At 41.2% G+C, this 23,397-nt stretch overlaps 1 protein-coding gene across 2 annotated transcripts in view; it reads left to right on the forward strand.

Annotated features, from left to right (window-relative positions):
• The first annotated feature begins 7,247 nt into the window (after window positions 1-7,247).
• The window catches only part of NMT2 (N-myristoyltransferase 2), a 34,017-nt gene continuing 17,867 nt past the window's right edge, over window positions 7,248-23,397 (forward strand). Inside the window, exons 1-3 of one of the 2 annotated variants that reach the window (XM_034063032.1) lie at window positions 7,248-7,420; window positions 15,242-15,377; window positions 20,889-21,033. In XM_034063032.1, coding sequence (XP_033918923.1) covers window positions 7,311-7,420; window positions 15,242-15,377; window positions 20,889-21,033 — 391 coding nt within the window. In that variant the 5' untranslated portion in view covers window positions 7,248-7,310. Of the gene's footprint in view, window positions 7,421-7,798; window positions 7,927-15,241; window positions 15,378-20,888; window positions 21,034-23,397 lie in introns of those variants that run through there. The other variant, XM_031052468.2, reaches the window with a different exon arrangement.

Genomic DNA, 23,397 nt, shown 5'->3' on the forward strand with positions numbered 1-23,397 from the left:
TTCACACTTCCCTACTAGCCTAAGTCCAATGTCTAAATTTTATGATTAAAACTTGTCTAGTGACGATGTTTTAAGTCATTTACTCTGCAATTGTTGCAGCATTTGACAGAGGCATTTCTTTTGCAGGAAGTTGTAAAATTCTGAAGGGTAAAATCTTACTGCAGAATTTCCAAAAATTTTGCATAGAAATGGAGGAGTCATAATAAAGTCTGATCTCCCATTTTCATCACAGGGAAGACAATGTGTCCATGAGACACTTAATCCAAAGTAATTCTCCGTGCAGTAGGCGTGCATCTTGAACAACACTGTTAATCTGCTTCTAACTGCCCAGAAGGTATGCAGAACCTTTATTGGCATTATCCATTTATCTGATTTGTAAGTTAATGGGATAATTCTGGTTGGAGCAACCTACAGAACATTGGAAAATATTTCCTGTTGGCTCTCTCATGGAAATGTGAGAAATACAGCGTCTACCCAGAAGTAACAACATACTGTTTCTGAGCAGGTTGTTCACAAGGGACATCTATTCATCATAAAATACTATCCTCATCCAAGGCCTGCTTGTCTTTAGAGTGCAGTCTCCCAAGACTAGAAGAGCACTTCCCAAGTAAAAGTGATTTATGCTAATGTGAATAGATAGTGAATACTACAGTATTTGATAAACATACCATTTGTTTGGGGATAGTCAGACTTTCAGGTTTTCTTCTCTGGACCTGAACTTGGAGAACTATCCTTCTTAATATTCTCAAGGTTTCCAGACATTAGTCTCCATTTAAGGATGTCTAACAGTGTTAAATACCCTAGGAGCACACTAATAGTTCTAGTCTGTTACAAATGCTCTGAGAGTTATAGTCAGGCTGTAGCCTCTTCAGTCCAGCAGGAAAAAAAATTGAAAAAGTCCCTTTTCAGTTTGGAATAAAAACCTATCAGAAACAGACATAAAAGAAAACTCTGAAAAATTTTGGCTTGGAAAAATACTGAAATAGTCACAGGATGAAGAATAATTCATGTCTCTTTGCTCCTTCCATCCAGAATCTGGAAAACAAAGCATCTTGACTGTGCCTGCAGCCTCCCTGAAAAAGGAGGAAACAGCAGGCATAATGATAGGGGGGAACTGTAAAAGGCTGATGGGAGAACTGGTCTAGGAGCAGACAGGAGTAAATTGGATTGATTTGGAGATTGGATGTGCAGAAGTAATTGTTGAGTATTGCTCAGAGCTCCTGCAGCAGGAGTGTCAACATCATCTTTGTAAAAAACTGTTGCCACTAATCCTCATATATGCAGTTTGAGAAAAACCTGAAAGAGTCAGGAAAAAAAAAGACATAGAAATGCAAAATATGTATATTTGTAATATATTTGTAGTAGTATATATTTGTAATAGTCACTATTTAAGAGTCAGTTCTAATTATTAAATATCATAGAATTATAGAATCTTAAAATAGTTAGGGTTGGAAAGGACCTTAAGATCATCTAGTTCCAACCCCCCTGTCATGGGCAGGGACACCTCACACTAAACCATGTCACCCAAGGCTCTGTCCAACCTGGCCTTGAACACTCCTAGGGATGGAGCATTCACAACTTCCCTGGGCAATCCATTCCAGTGCCTCACCACCTTCACAGTATCTAACCTGAACTTCCCCTGTTTAAGTTTAAACCCATTACCCCTTATCCTATCGCTGCGGTATAAAGAATGATTTATTCATGTTTTACCTTTTAGGGATAGAGACCCTAGGAACAGAGGAATTGCAATGCTGGAACCAGTTTGAACCTGTGTTTGATCTAAGTCTTGTATCCTGCTTCAAACAATCATCAAAAACAGCTGGATCAGAAAGCTGCAGAAGAAATCTCTACTAGTGATAATAACCCCACAGGATAAAAGTCTTCCTATCCTTATCACATATATCCTTAAGCATCAGGCTTTTTATTTATCATACACATTTTTTCTAATGCTACAATATGTTCTCACAATGCATGTAAATGTCTAACCCTTTTTTAATGCTGTATAGCCCATAGCCCTTGCAAATGCAGGCATCAGCATGGAGAAGGAGATGCTTTAGTGCAAAAGGCAAGATATAAAATTGGAGAGGTATGAGCTGCATTTTAAAATAAAATTCAACAAAAAGAGTTGAATGTCAGAGTGCAGCAGAAAGAGTGGGCTGTTTAGAGTGCTTGTCCCCCTGTATGAATGCAGCCAATACAGACCAGCAGCAAATGGGCTGTGGGAGACAGGCAAGGCTGCAGCTCACCAAGTGTGGTGTGCAGGAGGCTAAAGAGATGTAAAGTGGGTAAGACAAACCGTAAATATCAGAGACATGATCTCACATGGATACAGGTGTGCAACACATGGGATCACAAGCTCATTTCATTCCCTATTTCTACCTATTCTGTTTTTTTCAGTGTATTTATATATATATATATAAATATATATATACCTATTCTGTTTATTTCAGTGTACCTATTTTTTCAGTGTATTTTGAACCTGTATTCTTTTACCCTTGCATTTCATTCAAGATGGAAGAAGGCAGTATTTAAGTTCTCAGGATAAAGAACAGCCAATAAAAAAGATACTGCTGCAAGGCAGTACTACTAGACACTTGTATGAAGCAAAGTCTAAATATATTTGTTTGTTCCATAACTTTATTAGGAAAATAGAGAAAACACTAAACTGCTAGCCAATTTTCAAATTGAATCTATTTTGCTTCCAATTTACAAGATTACAAAAAGTTCATACCATGTTTTTATTATCTTATTACTTGCAATAGCAAATCCATTTTAAATTATAAATGCCATGGACATTACAATATGGTGTGTGAAGGTAGGACCAGTCATAAGACTGCGTGAAAATTTCAGGTGCTTTTCTTCTGTTGTGTTTAACATTCAGAACACAGACTAATCAGATGATGCCAATAGTCTGAATGCTGTATTGTATATCACTAGGCCCCTGGGATGTAATTAATATATATCACTAGGCAGATAAACAAGTCTGGATTATGCCTGGCTGCTTGAGGGAAACTGAATCTGTGACTGGCTGGCTTTATTCAAATACAGAAGAGCAAAAAGAAGAAGGGTATGCCCATAACCATGTACTACACAGCTTCACTTGAGGGTTCACCCAACAGACAGGATCTGACAAAGCCCCATACAGACCTGGGAGTTAAGGCTTCCCAGTCCTCAGTATTTCTTATCACCAAGCTTAGATATCTCCTCCTTCAGTAGCCTGGGGATTCTTTTGAACTCATGCTGGCCACTGAAATGCCCCAAGTATTCCAGTGTTTTTAGGGCTTTGTTTTGAGTCCTGGATTTTGCTGTGGGAGTCAACTAGGAAAATGTTAAACATGGCAACACCAGAATCTAGTGTTTAGGCATAGGTTAATTTTGTGAGCCATGACAGACCCATGATTGCATTTGTTATGGAAAGCAGAGGAGAGAGAGCCTAGGAACAGAAGTAGGATTGGGAAAGATCCAGAAAGCTGTGATTTATAATAGTGTTGAGGGTTCCCTATAGTGGTCTGTCTCAGTTAGCTGACCAAGGTGGAGTAGCTACATAAAGCTACATCTATAGTGTGTTACTGACCTTTCTCTCTTCCTTTCTTCCCGTTTGTTGCTATAAACAACTGGATATTTTGGCTACATCTAGAAGCAAACCTATAGTCACTACTGAAGCTCTAAGGAGACCTATGAAAATAACCAACCAGCCAATGAATAATTAATCAATGCTGGAATGATTTTAATTGACTTCATGATATACTGTTTAGTATTAAGTAAGCAAAGTGTATCTCCTGATTAGGAAGTCTATTTCCCTGTTATTAATTTTTTAGCTTTTGTGTAAAATGACTGGGTTTTCTTTTTAATCTTCATAAAATAAAAGGCTTTTAACTTCCCCATACATCTAGGAAGAGGTCTTAGTAATCAGTTAAAAACAGTAAATTGACACACAGCAGTTTGGGGAGTTCCCAGACATTCCACCTGTAACAACAGAGGTCTTGGAAGTACAGACAGCCTGTTAGGCACATCAGGTGCCATCCATACTGCTTACTGTCCTGGTGGTACACATCCCAGTAACTCACTGTGGCTGAGCCCATGGGGTCCTGAAATTCAAGGGTACATTTTTTTTTCACCTGGCTGATCTATTTTGGGAAGACAAATCACGTATACAAGGTGATAGCCAACATCTATGAAGTAGTGCAAGTGCTGAGTGGTGTCTTGTAGAGTTAATTTAAACACTCTGGGAATCCATCTGGTAACTTCAGAAATGCATTATTGCAGGACAGATGCATACCTCTCGCTTCTGGTCAACTTCTCGACTTGTGGTATAAGCAAAAATTGCATATTCATAAATGCAAAGCACAATTCAGTATTGTTCATTTGGCCTTTTAACAGTCAAATCTGGAGTATAATTGTAGTTGTGCCTCTCAGGAGTTAAACTGTAATGTCCATCTTCACGCATGCTATGAAGTCTAGAATAGCAGCCTTTCTGCAGCTATTCTCCTAACCTCCCTCCAAGGGTAACCGAAGGTAGAAGGTGACGGCAAATGGTAGCTTGCTGGGAGATATCCATACTCCCTCTTTTATTATCACTGTGAACTACAGGAAGCATCAGGATCCAGGTTTCCTATACTTCACCTCAGTGGAGTGAGGAAAATTGTAGCAAAGGACAGAAGATGGTTAAACCCACAGTTTTTCCAACACAGTGATTCAATGTAGCTGTTTAGTCACTGACATACTGTTCTTCACTTTCTCCTACTCATTATTATGAGGAGGAAAAAAAAACCAAACATGAGTAATCACTGGATTAACTTCTCTCCAGGCTACTGTGCAGCTGTTCACAATTGGGGTTTTGTTGTTGAAAATTGTTGGGTATTGTGCTTTTTTTTGAGACTTCCTTGCTCTCCTATACACTAAAGCTGAATGAAGGTTTACTTCTAAAGGTCATTGTAAAGTGTGGTAACATGGTAGGTGTATCTCCCCTCTGAACTATTGTGACAGCTTGACACTGGGAGGTCATACATGGCCAAGTGTTAATTACAGACTCCGCAAGTTTTGCAATAGTTGAGGGTAGGACACCTGTCTAGAATTTTTTCCACTCCCTTTACTCATCTGTGGAAGATCAACACCACCGTAACAATTTAGACATATTCAGGATCAACTCCTGTTTTCAAAGATACATGTATGTCCTGGTTTCAGCTGGGATAGAGTTATTTTTTTTTCTTCCTTCTAGCTGGTGCAGTGCTGTCTTCAGTCTGAGAACAACACTGATAATACTGATGGTTTTAGTTGTTGCTCAGTAATGTTTACTCCGACCAAGGACTTTCTTTGTCTCATGCTCTGCCAGGAAGGAGGGGAAGCTGGGAGGGAGCAGGGACAGGACACCTGACCCAAACTAGCCAAATAGGTATTCCATACCACAGCCCAGTATGTAAATGGGGGGGAGAATTACCTGGAAGGGACCGATTGCTGCTCCGACTGGGCTGTGTATTGGCCAGCAGATGGTGAGCACTTGTATTGTGCATCACTTGTTTTCTGAGCTTTCATTTATCCTTTTTTGTTGTTTCCTATTATTATCAGTATTGTTATTGCTGTTATTCTGTTATCACTATAGTTTAGTTTTGAACTGTTCTTATCTCAACCCACGGGTTTTACATTCTTGTGATTCTCCTCCCCATCCCGCCCAAGGGATCAGTGGGTGGCTGCATGGTACTTAGTTGCCAGCAGGGTTTAAACCACAACATGTTATGTCATGGTTTATTTTATTTGGAATGTTGTGGTTGACTGTTTTCTAGCCCTGTTGATTTAGTACCTTTGATTTTTCCAGTCACTGTAACTACTGTTTCAAAACAGTTAAGACAGAAAATACCTCTCAGATGATGGAAGTCACACATAGTACAAGACATCTGAGTGTACCATGATAGATGATACAGCTGATAAACCTGTACTCCATTACCCATTCAGAATTGTCCTTCTCTCTGACCTTTCACAACAAAGCAGGAGGGGCTTCCACAACTTCACCTGCTTGATGAAACAAATACTCAGTAATTATTTGATAGCTCAAGGGCAGCACTTTATGTATGTTACAACTTGGTTAGACTAAGAAAAGTTGGGAGGTAGTTTAGGAGAATTGCAACAGATGAAGTACAGCTGACAGTGACCTGTGCCTTGGATGGTTTATCATTACATTGTCTGCCTTTGGCTCTTCAAGGATTTTAAAGCATTTGAATGACAAGTTCCTGTGGTAACTCACATGTTGTAAAGGACCAAGCACAGTGGGACACACAGTGACACAGGGCTGGTGCTCAGCATGCACAGGTTCAGAGTTTGACTGCGAGGACACAGCTGAAGGGACATCTAGGGGTCTTTTGCATGGCCAGTGAGATCTTTTACTTGACATCTCATCTGCAACATCTGATAAAGCAAAATATTACACTGCCTTACATCAAAATGGGAGGAAGTGGTATCTTCCTCACATTATGTACTTTCAAGAGAGCAGAGGGGATAAGGAGACATTACAGCTAATGCATACTATTCTTAGTTTTAATGTGATTCTGGGCAGCACTGCTTAAACCACACACTCCGTGAACCTCATCCAGAATTCTTGGTATGACCCTGGAAATCACCAAAGTTCACATAATGAATAGCAGTTTCCCTTTATTAGTTTTCCTGGGTTCAAATCACTACCACTCAACTCCAGGGTTTTTTTTTCTAGCATGGAGTTCGCAATAGGACAAAGTTTCGGGTAAACAAGTCGTGCGACAGCCGGTGGCCACGGCCGCCTCAGCAGCGTCTACCAGCGGCAACTTTGGCATCGAAGTTGCTATGGTTTGAGAGGGAAACGCAGAGAACCAGCTAAACGAGCTCCTGCGCTGCGAGGCCCTGCAGCTGCAGCCGCACCGCGCGGGCCCTCGCCCGCTGCAGGCCCCGGCCGCGCTTTGCCGGCCACCGCCAGGCCTGCTCTCGGGCCTCGCCAGCAGCGAGGGCCGCGCCGCCTCGGTGCGGACACCTGGGACCACTGGAGGCAGGAAGAGCGGATCAGATGTCGGCTACCTGGGGTTCAGGCAGGTGCCGGGCAGAGCAGCTGCACTGCTGGGATGCAAAGAGCAGGACAAGCCACCGAAGCCCTCACATTATGGCCCAGCCCCGCCCCGGTCCCCCACGGGGCGGTGGGGAGCGGCTGGGCAGCCCCGGCGGCCTCCGCCTCCTCTGGCAGCGCGGGGAAGGACAGCAGCTAGAGGGAGCTCCTCCGGACTGCATCTGCCCGTGCGCCCCGGTTCCTTTCATAGGCTCCCCCGCCCCGTCCCCTCCCTCCTTCCCCCGTGATGGCGGAGGACAGCGAGTCTGCGGCCAGCCAGCAGAGCCTGGAGCTGGATGACCAGGACACCTGCGGCATAGACGGCGACAATGAGGAGGAGACCGAGCACGCCAAGGGGTAGGGGCGCGCTGCGGGACGGCCGGTAGGGCACAGCCCGGGGACAGAGCCCCCGTGTCTGCTGCTGCGGCAGCAGTAGGGCAGGACGTGCCGCCGCGGATACTGTGAGCGGCAGACCGGGCCGGGCCGGGCTTTCGTTGCCACCCGGCGAGGGCGGGCAGCGGAGCTCGGGGCATGCGAGGCGCGCTGCTGTCAACCGGCGGGCGGCCTGCATGGCGCGACGCAGCCCGGCCTGGCGCTCCTCCGCGGCGCCTGCGCGTGTAGGGCCAGCGGTAGAGGGGCCCCACCGGCGGCAGCCTGCGTCCGCCTCCCGGACCGCTCTGCGCTGCGGCTGGCAGAGTCCGGGCGGGCGAGGCAGGGCCCTGTCGCCCCGCTGTGCTGCACGGCTCCGCTCCCCGCGCCCCGCCAGGACCGAAGGGAGAGGCGTGGGGACGGGCTCCCGGCCTGAAGTGAGGAGGGCGGCGGGGCTGGCGCTTTTTCTCTGGACACCGGCCTTAAAAGGGAGGGTAAATTCTGTTATGTTATCTGTGCTTTCTCAGGATTTGGGGGCGTTTCTTGGGAATTCTAGCCGATGGAGAGAGCCCCGTGATGGGCCACGGGGCCCTGGGAAATGCCCCCGTGCTCCCTTCCTTGTTTCGGTCGGTTCCAGCTGAGTGGCCACCTCGGGTCAGGCCTCATACCCCCCTGTGGCCCTGACACCCGTCCGCACGCTCCCGTCCCGCCCTGGGGACCTGTCCAGGCATCATCTCAATCTGTCCTGCAGACGCTCCTCTTCAACATCACCTATTGTCCAAAAAGGAAGTATTACCTCTAAATCCACATACTGTAGAGAGCAGCGCTCGTCTTTTACCAGGGCATTAGCCGGAGAAAGCACTGTTGTTCTGGCTGTAGTTCCTTCTCCGTTAATCTTATGTCTTAAATCTTCCCACGCTGCGGATCAGGTGCTGTCTCCAGTTGCTTGGGGAGCTGACAGGAGAGGCAGCCAGTATAAATGCGGCTCCCTGCAGCCGGGCGCTGTTGGGCTGCACGCAGTGTGGTTCTGTCCAGGCACAAGGTCTGGCTCGCTGGGCACGTCGGGGAGGAACATGTTTTAAAAACTGACTTCAGTAAAATGCACTTTTTTTGCGGGGATATCAGATGTGATTGGAGAGAAAACGTTTTGTTGTTGCAACCAGGAGTGGCTGGAGTAACCTAAAATAGAACTAGGCTAATCTATACATTGCTACACAGATATCTTCCTCGTGAATTTCTGATTGATTGGGTTGAGAGCATTTCTGTAGGTGATTGGTGTTTGAGGATGTACACTGTTTGTCATCTTCTGCCCCTAGGATTTGCTTGGCAACAAGCGGCTCTGCATCTTAAATGTGGCAAGAGAAATCTAGGGGGCCACTTAGGAGGACTGACTTGTCTGAGAGGCAGGAAAGGGGAAAACTTTGATGCTTGCAGCTCTGTCAGTGAATTCATGGCATGCATACTGAGACAGTTGTGTCAATTATAGTAATATAAGTCTGGCATATTGAAAAGGGACAAAGTAGTGTTTAATTATCTTGGAGCCTTTGTTACATTTGTTTGTGTAAATATGCCACAGTTGATGATTCCCGAATACGCAAAAATAACGCCACTAACAGCAGAGAATGATTACTGCTCTTCATAAGAGCCAACCTGACATGCCAGGAGAGATTATTTGATAGCTGGCTGACGCCTGCCTAAGAATTCGTTCGTACCTTATTACTACTTCAGTTTCCTCTTCTGTTTGTGCGTGTGACTGAGCTATAGTTGCCCTCTGCAGTTTAGCTAGGCTTGCAGCTACACACTCGGGCTGCTGTGGCAGTGAGTGCAGGAGAGCAGTGTGTAAGAAGCAGCCAGAAAACAAAGAATTGCACTTTGGTGTGTTCTGAATCACGGCTTACTGCTCTACTCCAGCCTGAGTCTGTGAGGCACAACTGCTGCAGCTGTGGGCTGTATGCTGTTCTCCCCAAAACTTGGCCTTGTTGAATATCCTCAGTGTGTTTCAGTGAATATCCCACAAGTATTTCAAAGAAGCTGCTTTATTAATCTTAGAATAAGAAAGTGAATGCTTCCAGGTTATATGAAGTTTAATTAAATTAGTGATAGATCATTCCAGTAGAAAAAAAACCTCTAAGTGTTAGTATCAGTTTTCTATCATGTTTCTGATGCATTCTGATATTATGTCTTCTGTACATTATTGTAGACTTCTGATGAAGTCTAATATGGAGGTTTGAATTACTTTATTTTCCTGTAATCTTTGAGAATCTCATATGCTACTATTTGCAGGCTGAAGCTTTCAAACAGGTTATATCAAACAAAAAGAAAAACACTACAGCAAACACAAAGATCTACTTTCGATCTGGGAGATTAACCCATGCTAGTAGGAGCCTAATTATTCCCTGTTTTCTCTCTATTATAGTATATTATTTTTTGAGGTAACTTTAAAGTTTGCTTTGAGCTTTTAGATTAGTTTGTATGTACCTAAACAATCCATGAGCAGTCTCACTACTTGAGATGATGAGTGTGTGAATGGGCTTGCTAAATTCTGAATGGTCTCTATTGCTGCCTATCAGTATTTAATCTCATGCTATTTTAACCCTCACTTTTTTAGAAGGAGGTAGAGTGTGTGTTGCATGTCAGTCTCTAGTAGGATTGCTTTGTAAATGAAATTACTTTCAAGCTGTTTCTTGACATTTGAAAATAAGTCCTTATAATACCGACTGAAAAAAACTGATTTCTTATATATATGTTTTACTGTTAAAAAAAAATTGCTGTTTTTTAATGTGCTTGAGCACTGAATGTCTGCAGCAGAAAATACCATTTGACAGCTCTCAACTGTGCAAATGTCTTTGTCCTCTGATTCTGCTCCTGTTTTTTAGATGCAGGATTATGTATGTTGTGTGAGTCATTGCTGTTCTCCTATTCTGTGTCTGCAGTTTGCTCCTGCTAGATGCATTATGCTGTACTTGTTCGGTTTCATAATAAAGTGTTGTTTACAGAATAGCTTTGTTAGTTTGTATGTAGAAAAATATTTATTGCACCTGAATCTACCCTGCTGAGCCTAGCTTTTAAAGATCTTGTAGTTCATTCTCAATAGCTCCTTATGTTCTATGGTAGAAAGCCTTTGGGCGCAGAACATTTAGTAAACAGAGGAGGAAAAAGGTACCACCTTTAAACAACTCTCCTGAAACCTCACAAATTGTTTACTTTGAATGTCTCAGTAGTATAGCCCTTTGATTATTGTTAAATGGAAACTTTATAACCAGCACTACTTTCAGATAAGTATATATATAAGATACCTATATATATATATTTTAAGGTACTGGAAACAGTGTTTGGTTTTAGCAGGTGAGATTTACGTCTTAGAATGCAGACTTGAAAGGGGAGGCAGAGGAAACATGCAGAGCTTTGAGGAGTATCTGTTGGGTTAGGTTTTAAGGCATTGCTGCTATGTTTTCATGCTCAAAAAACTTGCATTTCCAAGTACAGAAGTGTATGCAAATGAAGTCTTTGTCCAGAGAGTTTTTTACTAATGGCAGTTTGTTTGTAAGTGGAATTTGAAGGACATAAGCACCTCTGGTCAGGATCTTCTTTCTTGAAGTTGTGGTAGTATAATACAGCAATGGGCAAGCCCTTTACATCTAAGCCTCCATTTTCTTTATGAACCAAGGACAGCCCTAGTATAAAACACTACTTGGAAATTTTTTGGAGTCTTGCCCGTATACATGAGACCTGATTTCTGTGATCAAAAATATCTATATATCTTCAGAAATGTCGTTTTGCAGCCTCACAGAGAGAAACAAAAACACTGTAAAGGTAAAAACCACACACAGGCCTAGGCCTTTGCAGCTTACAGTATGTGTTTGGTTTTAAATTTGAGAAATTGCTACCTTAAAATTCCCATTCAATGTAATTTAAAACAGACGTTGATATTATAAAAAGCTGTTTCTGGTAAAGAAGAACTTAGCACCCAAAAAGGCAATTAAAAGAATACTGACAAATACTCAGTGAGAAAAGATAACCTCAAATCAAAACAAAGGAAGCCAAAACAGTTTGACCACCTGAGTAATTGTCATGCCCCCCCTGATACTTCTGTCTTAGCTTTTCATGGTTTTGGTCAGAGCTGCACCAAGTAAGTTTCTCTGCCTTTGCCACACCTCTCCCCAAATGCAGTTAAGTATCCCCATTTTTCAGTTAACAAAAAACCACATTCACAAAACCCCCAAACCCCAACACATGCAGGGAGAAGCAAAAGTCTTTTTTTTTTACATTCATGCAAAACACCAGATGTGTGTACATAAGTGGAAAGGTATGTGGGTGGGATCATGGGCTTGCATTTGTTAACTTGCAGACAAAATCTTGAAACTGTGGGCCTAAGTGACTGTCTCAGAGTCATATCCACAGCCTGTTTCTGTGGCAAGGGTAATTCTTTCTGGGGCAGAACAAGGTCTTTTGGCTCTTCTTTTGCCTCAGCTGAATTTTTATTTACATGCCACTTTTGTGCTGGTCTCACTTCTTTCTTATTCATCAGCCTGACAAAACTGTCGTTGTGGATGCAGTTAAAAATACTTTAGTCCACACTTAGGTAAACCTCAGCCTCAGTGCGTAGGCTTGCCCTCCTGTCAGTAAAGTGCTCCTGGTATAAAAGCGTGTCTCTACTAGACTGACACAGTCAAAATCTTGGCCAAGTCTAATGTTTTTCTTAATACAACCAGCTATGCTCCACGTGGTGGACTGGGGCAGATGTGTTGATCTGATGCATGAAAAGGTTATGTTTCCTGTCCTGATAGCTAGGTGTGTCATCACCCTGAGGTACATATCCTTTTCCTGCTTCCCACGTGGAACCTTCATTCTGAGTTTTATCACCTTAACAGTAGGAGGGTAGGTCAGAAAAAGAGATTTCACACTTAAGGGTCAGCTTTGACAGAAGTGGGAAACTGCCCCTTTCCCCCCCAAAAAAGTTCTAAGAATGAGATACATTTCATGGTGTCATCACACAGATGTATCAGACCAGACAAAGAACTCAGGTCTTAGTCAGCACACAAGTATGTTTAATTAAGAGAAAAGCTTTTAGTAGGAGCTTTTGCTTTTAATCTTGTTACCTTTTCATATCCTTTGTGCCTTCATGTTCAGTGTAGTTACTACAAGTTGAGCAACAAAGTGCCCTTCCCAGCCATTCCCACTCCCAGTTTTGTGTTTTTTCAAGGCAGTGTGAGAGAAAGACAAAAAATCATGCGATGTTTTGGTTTTGCTTTTGCCCTAGTTTGCTTGGTATCTCTGGTTGTAACTTCTGTTGGACAAACCTGTTTACTCAGTGGAAGTTTCTGCATGCGGCCTGCTGCCAAATCTCTGAGTTGTAGGCGTGCCTAAATAGTTGAAGGACGGGTGGATCTCTCTTTAAATCCTCTTTTTATATTCTGTGGACTGCAGCAGTAAAAAAGACTGACCCAAGCAGGACAGTGTGCATAAATCACTGCTCTGAACAGTTGCTGGATAACCTGTTACACAAAGATACTGGTATTTATTTTGCAAGAGGCCACGTGAAAACTCTAAACCTGAAAGTCATAAGCCAAGGACTGGAAATTCGAGAAGATTTTAAAAGAAATCAGAAGTTTTAAAACCCGTGTATATTTTGTAGCAATTCAGTCCTGTCTTCCCTCTTTCCCAGCTAAAAAATATGCATTCCTATGTGTAAAAGAGCTGGTCAAAAACAAACTAAGATTATCCTGGTAAAAGTATAGTTTAACTGGGGGTAACATTAGTAAAGCTTGGCAAAGCTGATGCTTCTTCATAGCTGCCAAACATTTTTGAGTACCGTTGTTCATTATTTCACCAAACTAAATAAAACATTGACCCTCAGGTAGTCCCAGTGAACAGAAATCTACTGCAGTGTTAAGTGGGACTGGCTCCTGCTGAAAGGCAAGAAGACAAGTGAGCTGTACCAGTGCTACTCAGGACTTGGCACCTACTGAGGGTGTCCGTTCAAGAATGGTGTTTGCTGAAACTCATAGTAGTCTTACATTCAACACAGAAGCCCTTGAGAGTCAGCTCAAGGACACAGTGGCATCATTTGTTTGCTGTGAGGTGTTAGAGGAAAAGGTGAAAGTTTGTGACAGTTCAAGAAAGTAGAAGAGTACCTCATTAAGTGAGTCTTAGCAAAGGTGAAATAACTTTCCCCAGTAGTTTTATCTCAGTTTTGCTAGAGGTGGTAAAGCCCTAGGTCTTGTATATGTTTGGTTTTTTACTCTCTTATCTTTAGAACCTCTTGTCAGGCCTTTGGGTCTATTCTGTGTTTAAATTCTGTACAAAATGACAGCTTGGTATGACGGCCTTCAAACAGATTTAAATTTAATTATTTTAAACTGAGAGTATAGAAATTGTTAACAGAATCGGCTAGGTGATCAGCCAGTGTCTTTATCCTGCAACAGAAAATTTCCTCCCTGCCTCACACAACTTAATCTTTTGTTTCTGCAGACTTACTGTCTTCTTCTCCTCAGTGTGTTTGGCCTGCTACCCTTTTGTCCATTGAATAACCCCTTGGTGCAACCCCAGAGGGTTCTGCACTTCAAACCTTCTTCCTTCTTTCTGGGAGCCTACCTTCACCCAGCATCACCATTAATGTTAAGGGTTGGTCTTTCACTAAAGGCTGTTCTAGACAACAGTAATCATCTCACAAAATGAGTCTTTGTTTAGTTGCATGTTTGATTAATTGCAGGCTTTGGCTTCCCAATTGGACATAGAGTGTTTTCTTGACTGGTTCCACTCTGACAAGGTCTAGATGTTAAAAGAGAGGCAAATCTTGAAAGTGAGCATAATAACATGACCCTTAAACATGTTGGTCTTAATAACTAATTATTTAGTTATGTTCTTCTAATTTCTCTTTCTTTTGGTTTGCCAGTTTCATATCTGATTCCTCTCCCCCCAAATTAAAATAAACAATCGTTTTTTTTTCTTTTCCAATAAAAACATGAAAGTCCTGATATCTGTCTTGAGCTCCATTGTGTGTACATGGTTTTGCTGGGAGATTAACCTCTTGAAGAGGATTCAGTGTTAACTGACTCATTGCCTCCTTATTTGCTTTCCGTCTTAGAGCTACCAACACCTCCCACACTTTGCAAATTCTAAATCTGATCTTGATTCTATATTCTAATTATTTGTCAAATTAGAATCTTCTTAAAGAAGAAAGGAGTTGTATTATCAATAGTGAAAATATGGCAGAAAATGCATGTGCAGTATATACTTTGGTGTTTTGTTTTGGTTGGTTTTGCCGTTTTGTTGGGTTTAAGTTTTTGTTCTTTTTTCTTTAATTAAAGTAAGACTTTAATCACTACATACAAACAGTTCCAAACAATATTCCCTGAAAACAGGATGGTTTTGTTTGGATTGTTCTCAAATTCAGATGTGCCTGGTGAGTATCAAGGGGAGAAAATAATCGGGCCACTAATAGTTACTGGAGGCTATTCAGTTCCTGCACTTTCCTGAGTGCTCCAAACTCTGTTGTATTTGGTTGTTTAATTTTTCTGCTGTGCAATAGCATGGAGAAGAGCACTGACTGTTAGATAGTGTCACAATTTGACACTAGTGTGTCAAAATGCCTGGTTGTGCTGGGGTCTGAATATAAAACAAATTAGAAAATTTTTTCGGCAATGCTGTCAGTTCCCCTTTCCTTCCTTTCTCCTGCCTTTTCTCCACATTCAGACTGCTGTTAGATTTTTCAAATTAAAATGCTGGTTTTCCCATATTTAGCTTCTTTGAATTTTAAGCTCAGTAGTATTGATTCTTCTCATTGCTCATTCTCTGAATCTCTGGCAGAAGTCCTGGAGGGGATTTGGGAGCAAAGAAGAAGAAAAAGAAGCAGAAGAGAAAAAAGGAGAAACCAAATTCTGGAGGCACCAAATCAGATTCTGCGTCTGACTCCCAGGAGATTAAAATTCAACAGCCTTCAAAAGTGAGAGCCTGGTTCTGTTTTAATTTGTGCTTGCTTTCTAATTTAATTTTAATTTGTGCATTGCTTTTTTTTTTGTAAAAGCTAGTTGGTAGTTCTGCTTTAACGTGAGAACTAAGCAGATAGTTACTGTCCTGAATAGACAGAAGCAAGATAAGACCTGATGTTTGCAAAGGGTGTAAAGTTAGTTGAAGAGTCATTGTTACCATCCTAGTACACTGTGAGAAAAGCAGAGGAGGAGGTGTTTTGTCTTTCTTTTCCAGCAGTTAGAACTCAGGCTAGTGACAACTTTGTATCAGGAAATCTTAATCTGCGGTGGTAATGCTTTTAAATAGATTTTGTTTACTGAATTGTCTTTAGTTTAGCCACCATCTCACTTGGTGTAGCGCAATTTCAGTAACTTGTACAGGATCATGCTATCTCATGGTGAGCATCAGCAGTAGGGAGGGAAGTTGTAACCTGCTGTGCTAACCAGAGTCTCATTTGGGAAAAGCACCAGCATGTCATCTTGCATGAAATGAGGTAGTCTCTAACATGGAGATACAGACACTCCTGGTTATCTGAAAGGGCTCCACTGTAAATAAGAATGCAAAATTATGTCAGGGGGATATACAGTCTTTGTGAACTTTGTGATAAAATAGCATTGTTTACGTGCTTTTGACTACCACATTCTGAACAAATAGTGAATAATATGACATGCTGGCTTTTTAACATGCAGCTTTTATCTGGATAAAAATCTGAGCCTGAGAACTGAAGTTTGTAACATGATGATAGGAAAATTTATGGACCATCGAGCATGTTGAAGTGATTATTATATTTGCTTTATCAGATTAATGTGAAGAAAGTTACATTGTTCTACCAGTAGTAGTATTCATCCTGTAAGATTTGTCAGGTACATCGGGGCTACCACATAATTTTAGGGGGAAAAGATTGTGCTCTGGCTCATTAATGTACTGGTAGGCTTTGTGTTGTCCCTTTAGGCTTCTCTGTGCTACCCCCATTGCTTTGAATAGGCACAGCACAAGAAATGCTTGAAAATATGTAGGGAGATCTTAAGTAATTTCTGATCTCACCACATGTTTTGATACTGTGTTTCTGTAAAGCACGTGGCATGAATAAATCATGTGGTATGAATACCAATACAGGAAGACTGTTTGCAAGCAATAACCAAGTAACCTCAGACTCTTAGAATTGGAGTGAGATCGATTCTGATGTCAACTTGAAGTTCACTGCTGCAATATCCTGGGAGTTCCTTGGTTCCCTGCTGACCAAATCCATTGTTCTGTGTGTTGAGTCTTAACTGCATTAAAAGGAAGCAAATGAAGCTGCTTAAGGATTGTTTTCTTTTTTTGTTTTCATGTCCAAGATTTTAATCCTCAGCACCTTGCAGTGTTGCCTAACATTTCTCTGGTGTGATGTGTTTTGCAAGCATGGAAGCCTGTCCTTGTTCTAAGTTGTGTACTTGGAGTGGCACCCTTCGTGATTATTTTACTGTCACAAGAAGTTTAGCCAGTTTGTTAGCAGTGTTGCAAGATTTTTTCTCTTTTATTGGCATAAACCAAAAGCCTTTATTTAAGTCTTTCTCTCAAGCTCTAGGCAGCTAAACCACTTCATTATTCTTAAATGGCTTCCTCTTTTCTCTAGTTGCAAATGCATCAGTGTTGGCTGTCCTTTGTTTTGGGTTTTTTTCAAGTTCTCTGCTGTGTTCCAGGTGTACACATGGATAAGCAGATGAACAACTTCTCTAGTTTAGGTTTTGGGGTTTTTTTCAAGCATCTGAGACTGCTGATCTAGATGAGTGTGGAGAAGTATATTTATTTTCTCTGCTACTCAAGCGATATTTAGATCTTGGTCTCTTTGTGCTGTGTGAAATGTTTTTTAGAAAAAAGGCTTTTACCATTTACTTACTCTTGGTTTAAAAGAGGTTTACAAAATATTTCAGAGGAAAGTGACATTATATACCTTAGGTCTTTGAGAATATATGCAGGATTAAGTAGTACTTGGGAGGGCTTCTGAACTCACTGAAAATTATTTTGAAGGAAGATTTTGAGGTCAGATGAGTTTGTAAACAGGTGGACCACTCTGGAGATGAGAAGGACAGAACTGAGTCTCCTGGCTTCTCGCTCTCTTGTGATACTGGACTTCTTGAATGCTGGCATGTTTGTATCCACGGCAGTAAATATTTGTTATAGTTGTATGCTTGAGGACACTTCACTACCCATCTCATAAGACTTTGATCTCTCCATTACAAGTCCCAGTGATGTAGACTGTCAACATTAGTGCAGATGAAACTTATCAGATCTAGAATATTATTGTTCATTATTGTAGTCACCAGTGGTAGTAACAGAATAACTTAGACTGGGGGCCTCTGGAGGTCTTTTGACCAACCTCCTGATAAAAGCAGATCCAAACAGATCAGGTTCCTTGGGCATAGATGAGGTTATTTGGTCTCCAAGGTTGGAGACTCCACAACCTCTGTGGGTAGCCTATTCCAGTACTGGACTACAGTTTTGGTTAAAGAAATAGTAATTCCCTCTATCTAAATGGATTTTGCTGGTTTGCAACTTATGTCCATTCTGTCTTGTCCTATCATTGTGCTTCTCTGAAAAGACTTGGGTTAGTTTTCTTTATCTCCTCCCATGAGGCAGCAATAAGATTTCTCCTGCTCCCTTAAGTGTCTCTTCTTAAGGTTGAACAATGTTTTTGAATCCTCTCCTTGTATGTCATGTGATTCACCCACACCACCCCCCACCCCCCCCCCCCAGTAATTTTGGTAGCCTTCTATTGGACTTCCTCCACAATGTCAATGCTTTCATTGTAATGGGGAACCCAAAACTGTGAGAGGTGATCTTAGGAGTGCCAGAAAAGGTAAAGAATAGCCAGCCAGTCTCACTGGTACAATCCAATAGGCAGCTGCCTTTTGCTGGCCAGCGAACTGCTCACTCCTGTTCAGCTCTTTGTCCACCTGCACCTCCAAGTTATTTTCTGCAAAGCTGCTTCCTAGCCAGTCCATATTGGCCTCTGCCATTGAATGGGCTTTTTCTGTCCCAGATGCAGGTCTTTGCATTTGCCTTTGTCAAACTTCATGAAGTTTCTGTTTCCAGCCAGTCAAAGTAGCTTTGAATAGCAGCTCTGCAGTCCAGTGTATCAACCATTCTTGCCAACTAGTTATCTATAGAATTACAGAGAAAGCACACGTCATGTCCAGCTCATTAAATAGTATTGACTCCTGAGTTCTCAACATCCTCCCCCTGTCCTTCTTGAAGATGGGTGTGACACTTACCTTGTTCTAGTCATAAGAAACTTCAACCAATTGCTGTAAATTTTTAAACTCAGTTAGATAGATCCTAGTTGTAGTAACATCAGCCAGCTCCTTCAGCACCCTCAGATGCATCTGAGCTGTTCTTAGGGACCCATGCATGATTTGTTTGCTAAGTGGTCCCTAGTCTTCTCTACTGCTGTCATTAATGGGAGTCTCATAGATTGTGCTACAAGGAACAGGGATATCAAAGGTCTGAGGTCAGATCTTATCACCAAAACCAAGGCAAAAAAAGCACTGCATACTGTAGCTCTGTTGCACAACAGTGCCGTCTTGTGCTGTGAGGAGATACTTCCCCTAAACTGCAATTAAAAAAACCACTCTTCTTTCTAATTTATGTGAAGTTCTGTGTAGGTTTCTCTTGCTTTCTATTAAAGGGAAGCAAAATGACTGGAAGTAAACTTCTTAGCTAGGCTGATCTTTGAATGTTTTGAAAGGAAAGGAGATTGCTTCTCATGTCCTCAGCTGTGTTGCGTTTAGTACCAGAACATTAACTTTTTCAATATGCTAATAAGATCTTTTTAGAACCAAGGATCTTTTTTTGTTTTAGATTTTTTTCTGTTTTCTTAATGTTGAAAAGAAATTAGAGACTCAAACATACAAAATGAATTACAGATAAAGTATGTCAGTGTTTAGGGATGACTTCATAATGTACTGATAAGATTTTAGCATTTATCTAGTGGCATTAGAATTATAAGACACTGAAACAAACAATTAGATTTTTTATTTGAGAAAATTATCTTACATCATAGTAATCTGGATCTAGAAACAGGATAGGAAGGTTTTATGCTCTAGTAGTTATGTTGCTGTAAAGCGTGTAAACCTGTTACTTCACAACTACTCAGATGACAGGTATTTAAAGCATGTTATCAGGTATAATTTTGCAATACTTAATGAAATAAATTGCATAGTGGTTAGAGAGTACAAGTTTTTTACTATATATAGAAAATTATGGCCTACTTGAGCTATACAGGCAGGGAGTGACTGAGGATACTAGAGGCAGATGCCCATCCAAATGCAGATTTCCATCATTATTACATGTAATTTATAATTTTTCAACACATGAATCCTAGAAATAAAGTGAAATATGGAAATAATGATCCAACAGTATTCAGTAAAAATGAAAAATCTGGCTTGATATCTCTATGCAGAATTGCTTAAAATTTTGTGACGCATTTGAGACTCTTCTTTCAAATGTAATTATTGCACTGCAGTCTGGGAAAACCTAAGCACAAGCATGCTGTTTGTATGCCTCAGAACAGGAATTACCACTTGGGAAATAACAGAACAAATAAATAGATTTTAAAAAGAGAGAGAGAAAAATCCCTTTAGATTTAGAAGTCTATTACCATTATCCCTCTGTACTTACCTATGCAAGTAAAATTCTCATTCCAGTTACATTTACTCAGACTGATCAAAAGTGAGGGTTCAAGAGCTCAGTTTAGAAATGCTTAGCCTCAGGCTTATGCTTTTCAATCAGTTTTTCTGTAAAAATTTTTCATCTTTTAAGTGGAAAGTTACTTTATGTCTGTCTGCTTCTATCAGTTAAAATTACCTTTAGCTGTGAGTTCTTGCCACACCATTAGTGGCAGTATGGTTAACCCCTACATATGATACAGTGCAAAAAGGTAACTGCTATAGTAATTGTGAGCTAATACAAGGCAGATAGAATGTTATTCATGTTTAAAAGTTGATATTTGTAGCAATACAGTGTATCTGAAATACTGAACTGTAGTGAATTTAAAAACTGTTTTATACTGTATGTGTAAAGTCCAACTTCAAACATCTCTGTGAGTACCAGTTATCTTTAGATTATTAGATATCTAAGCTGGTTTGCTTTTTGCTGTTTTATTGTCTTTTACAATAAAGTAAGTGGGGTGGGACAGGGAATATGAGAAGCTTTTTCTTGTGATATTGGTATCCTGCCTTAACGCTGCAGTATTTCTGTTAAAACCACTGAAGTTCCATGGTCAAGTGCAAGCACTACTCAAACCTGTTAAGTATTTTGGGAAGTTGCTTCTCTGTTGCCCACCTTACTTTCCACCCTCCTGCCTTCAAAGGCTATACTGAAACTAACCATGATGAGAAGAGTACATAAAAGAATATGTAGCAGTAAAAGAAATAAACATGTTTCTACAACAGTACAAAGTAAGCATACTCAGTAAGCTTCCTCTTTCATTTGTCTTTGTATGCAGAATCCAGCCATTCCGATGCAGAAGCTTCAAGACATCCAGAGAGCAATGGAGCTGCTCTCTGCGTGCCAAGGCCCAGCAAAGAATATTGATGAGGCTACCAAACGTAAATACCAGTTTTGGGATACTCAGCCTGTACCTAAACTTAGTAAGTTTAACTGGACCTGGGAATAAGATCTGTCTTACAGACCACCAAAAGAACGTGTGCCAGCTATGGGTCATGTTCTGTGAAATTTGTATGAAGTTGGACTGTGTGCAGTGGAGATCCTTAATCTTTTATGGAGTTTATGTGGACCTCTTGATGTTTTCTTGGAAAGTGCTTGCACCCCCCCTCCACTCAGTGATACACACCAAAATATGGTGTTAATAAATCTCATTCTGATGTTCTCTATAAGAATGGGAAATGCTATAAAAATAGCATTCCTATATTTATTTTGGGTCTGAGCTCTTGAACAACAGAACACAGAAGTCTTGCACTTCAGGGGAAAATAATAACTTTTAAGTAGTAACAAAGACTAAGCTTTGATTTCATTTATTTGTTTTCCTTTTTTTTTTTCCCAGTAGATAGATTTGCTATCACAGAGATAATGCCTCTCCTGCTGGGGGTTACATTGTTTTCATGCAGCTTTAAGTGAATAGTGGCGCTTCTGTCATTTATGAACACTTCTACTGCTGTGTGTTCATGGGCTTCCTCCACAATGTATTCTACCTTGAAGATGTGGGTTCTTGGTACCAAGTAAAATGATGAGGTGACCTCTCCTTGCCTTTGATTTTGTAAGGAATTTGGCAGATTACTTTTTATACTGTTATCCCTGATAACACAGTTGGTAAATCTTAATCTTTGTAGAAGATAGTTGCTAACCCTCTTGCTTTTTTTAAATTGTTTTCTGATCTTATTTCCTTCACATTATCTTCAAGTTAAGCAGCTGTAGCTCTTCAGTGCCTGCGAAACTTCAGGAGCCCACAAATAAAGGAGTGTCAGCAAAATAGCTGTCATCCTGTCCTCTCCATGGCATTGGAGATTGGTATAGCATAAGCAGAAAGAAGATAGTCTAAAGCACAGGAGCACTCTCTCTCTCCACAGGGCAGCATTTCACATTAATCTGTTTTTATAGCTTAATCCATGGAGATCTCATTTCTACTTCTTGCATAGAGAAGTCTAGAGCAGAGCCCTGGATGCAATATTTTCCAGTGGCTTGAGCTGACTCTTTTCCATACAAGCTTTATCCAGATACCATCTGTAAACTAATGGTAGTAATTGTCACAGTAATCTTGCCTAGGTGGAGGAAGAGCTTAGGCAAAATAAGTTTATGTATAAGTCAAAAAATACTTTGGCCATAACAAACATGTTTCAGAACTGGTTTAGATGTCTTCGCAGCAGTTCCAGGAGTTCAGTTCAAGTTAGTCAATACATCTTACAGTACTTCTTTAGAGATGAGAGTCTGACACTTGTCAGCCTAATAGGACTAATACACCAATTTGTTAGTGTTGTGCAGTAGAAGTATGCTTTGTTGAATTTGGCTAGCAGAGGTTTTGTCCAACAGTGTTTATGAATTTCTTCTTGATCAAGTTATTTTTTTAAGCTTTTCGTTTATCTGTTGAATGAACATATTGGGAAGTCTTCGCTATTCGATATGCTGGATATGTTTAGGTGGAAAAAACCCCAACTTGTTGATTCATGAAATAGCTACAGGGATCTGTGTATGAAATTAACTTCAGAATCCTTCTGCCTTCTAGTTAAGGTTGTTAGCAATAAGTCCTTTAGTGAAGACATGTAGTAGCAGTAACATTTAGGCTATTATTTTCTGAAGTTTGTGTGAAGATACTGATAATGTTGACCTTCCAAACTGTGTGGCAGGCTGTAACTACTAGTCAGGGCTGTGTATCATTTGAGAAAAGTTCACACTTTTGAGTACTTTGAGAACATTTGAGTGTCTAGAGCTTGATGATGATGACAGTAGGGTTGACAGTTTATGGGTGAGACTCAGGAGCAAGGCCAAAAAGGCAGATTTCATGGTCTAAGTCTGTTACGGACCACCCAACCAGGATGAAGAGGCAGACAAAATATTCAATAAGCCACTGGGAGAAGTCTCACAGTTGTTAGCCCTTACTTTTATGGGGGGCTTCAACGTAACAGATGTCTGGTGGAAATACAGTACAGTGGAGAGGAATCAGTCTAGGAGGTTCCTGGAATGTGTGGAAGACAGCTTTCTGACACAGCTGGTGAGTGACCCAGCTAGGGAAGGTGCTTTGCTGGACCTGTTGTTTGTGAACATAGAAGGACTTGTGGGTGATGGGATGGTTGGAGGCTGTCTTTGGCACGGCAGTCATGAGAGGTTTTGATTGGTGGAGAAGTAAGGAGGGGGTTGGCAGTACTGCTGCCTTGGACTTCTGGAGGACAGACTTTGGCCCGTTTAGGAGACCGGTTTAGAGAGTCCCTTGAGAGGCAATCCTGAATGTGAGTGGAGTCTAGGAAGGCTGGACATTCTCCAAGAAGGAAATCTTAAACACA

The sequence above is a fragment of the Melopsittacus undulatus genome, chromosome 1 (genome assembly GCF_012275295.1).
Source record: "Melopsittacus undulatus isolate bMelUnd1 chromosome 1, bMelUnd1.mat.Z, whole genome shotgun sequence".
Taxonomy (NCBI): Eukaryota; Metazoa; Chordata; class Aves; order Psittaciformes; family Psittaculidae; genus Melopsittacus; species Melopsittacus undulatus.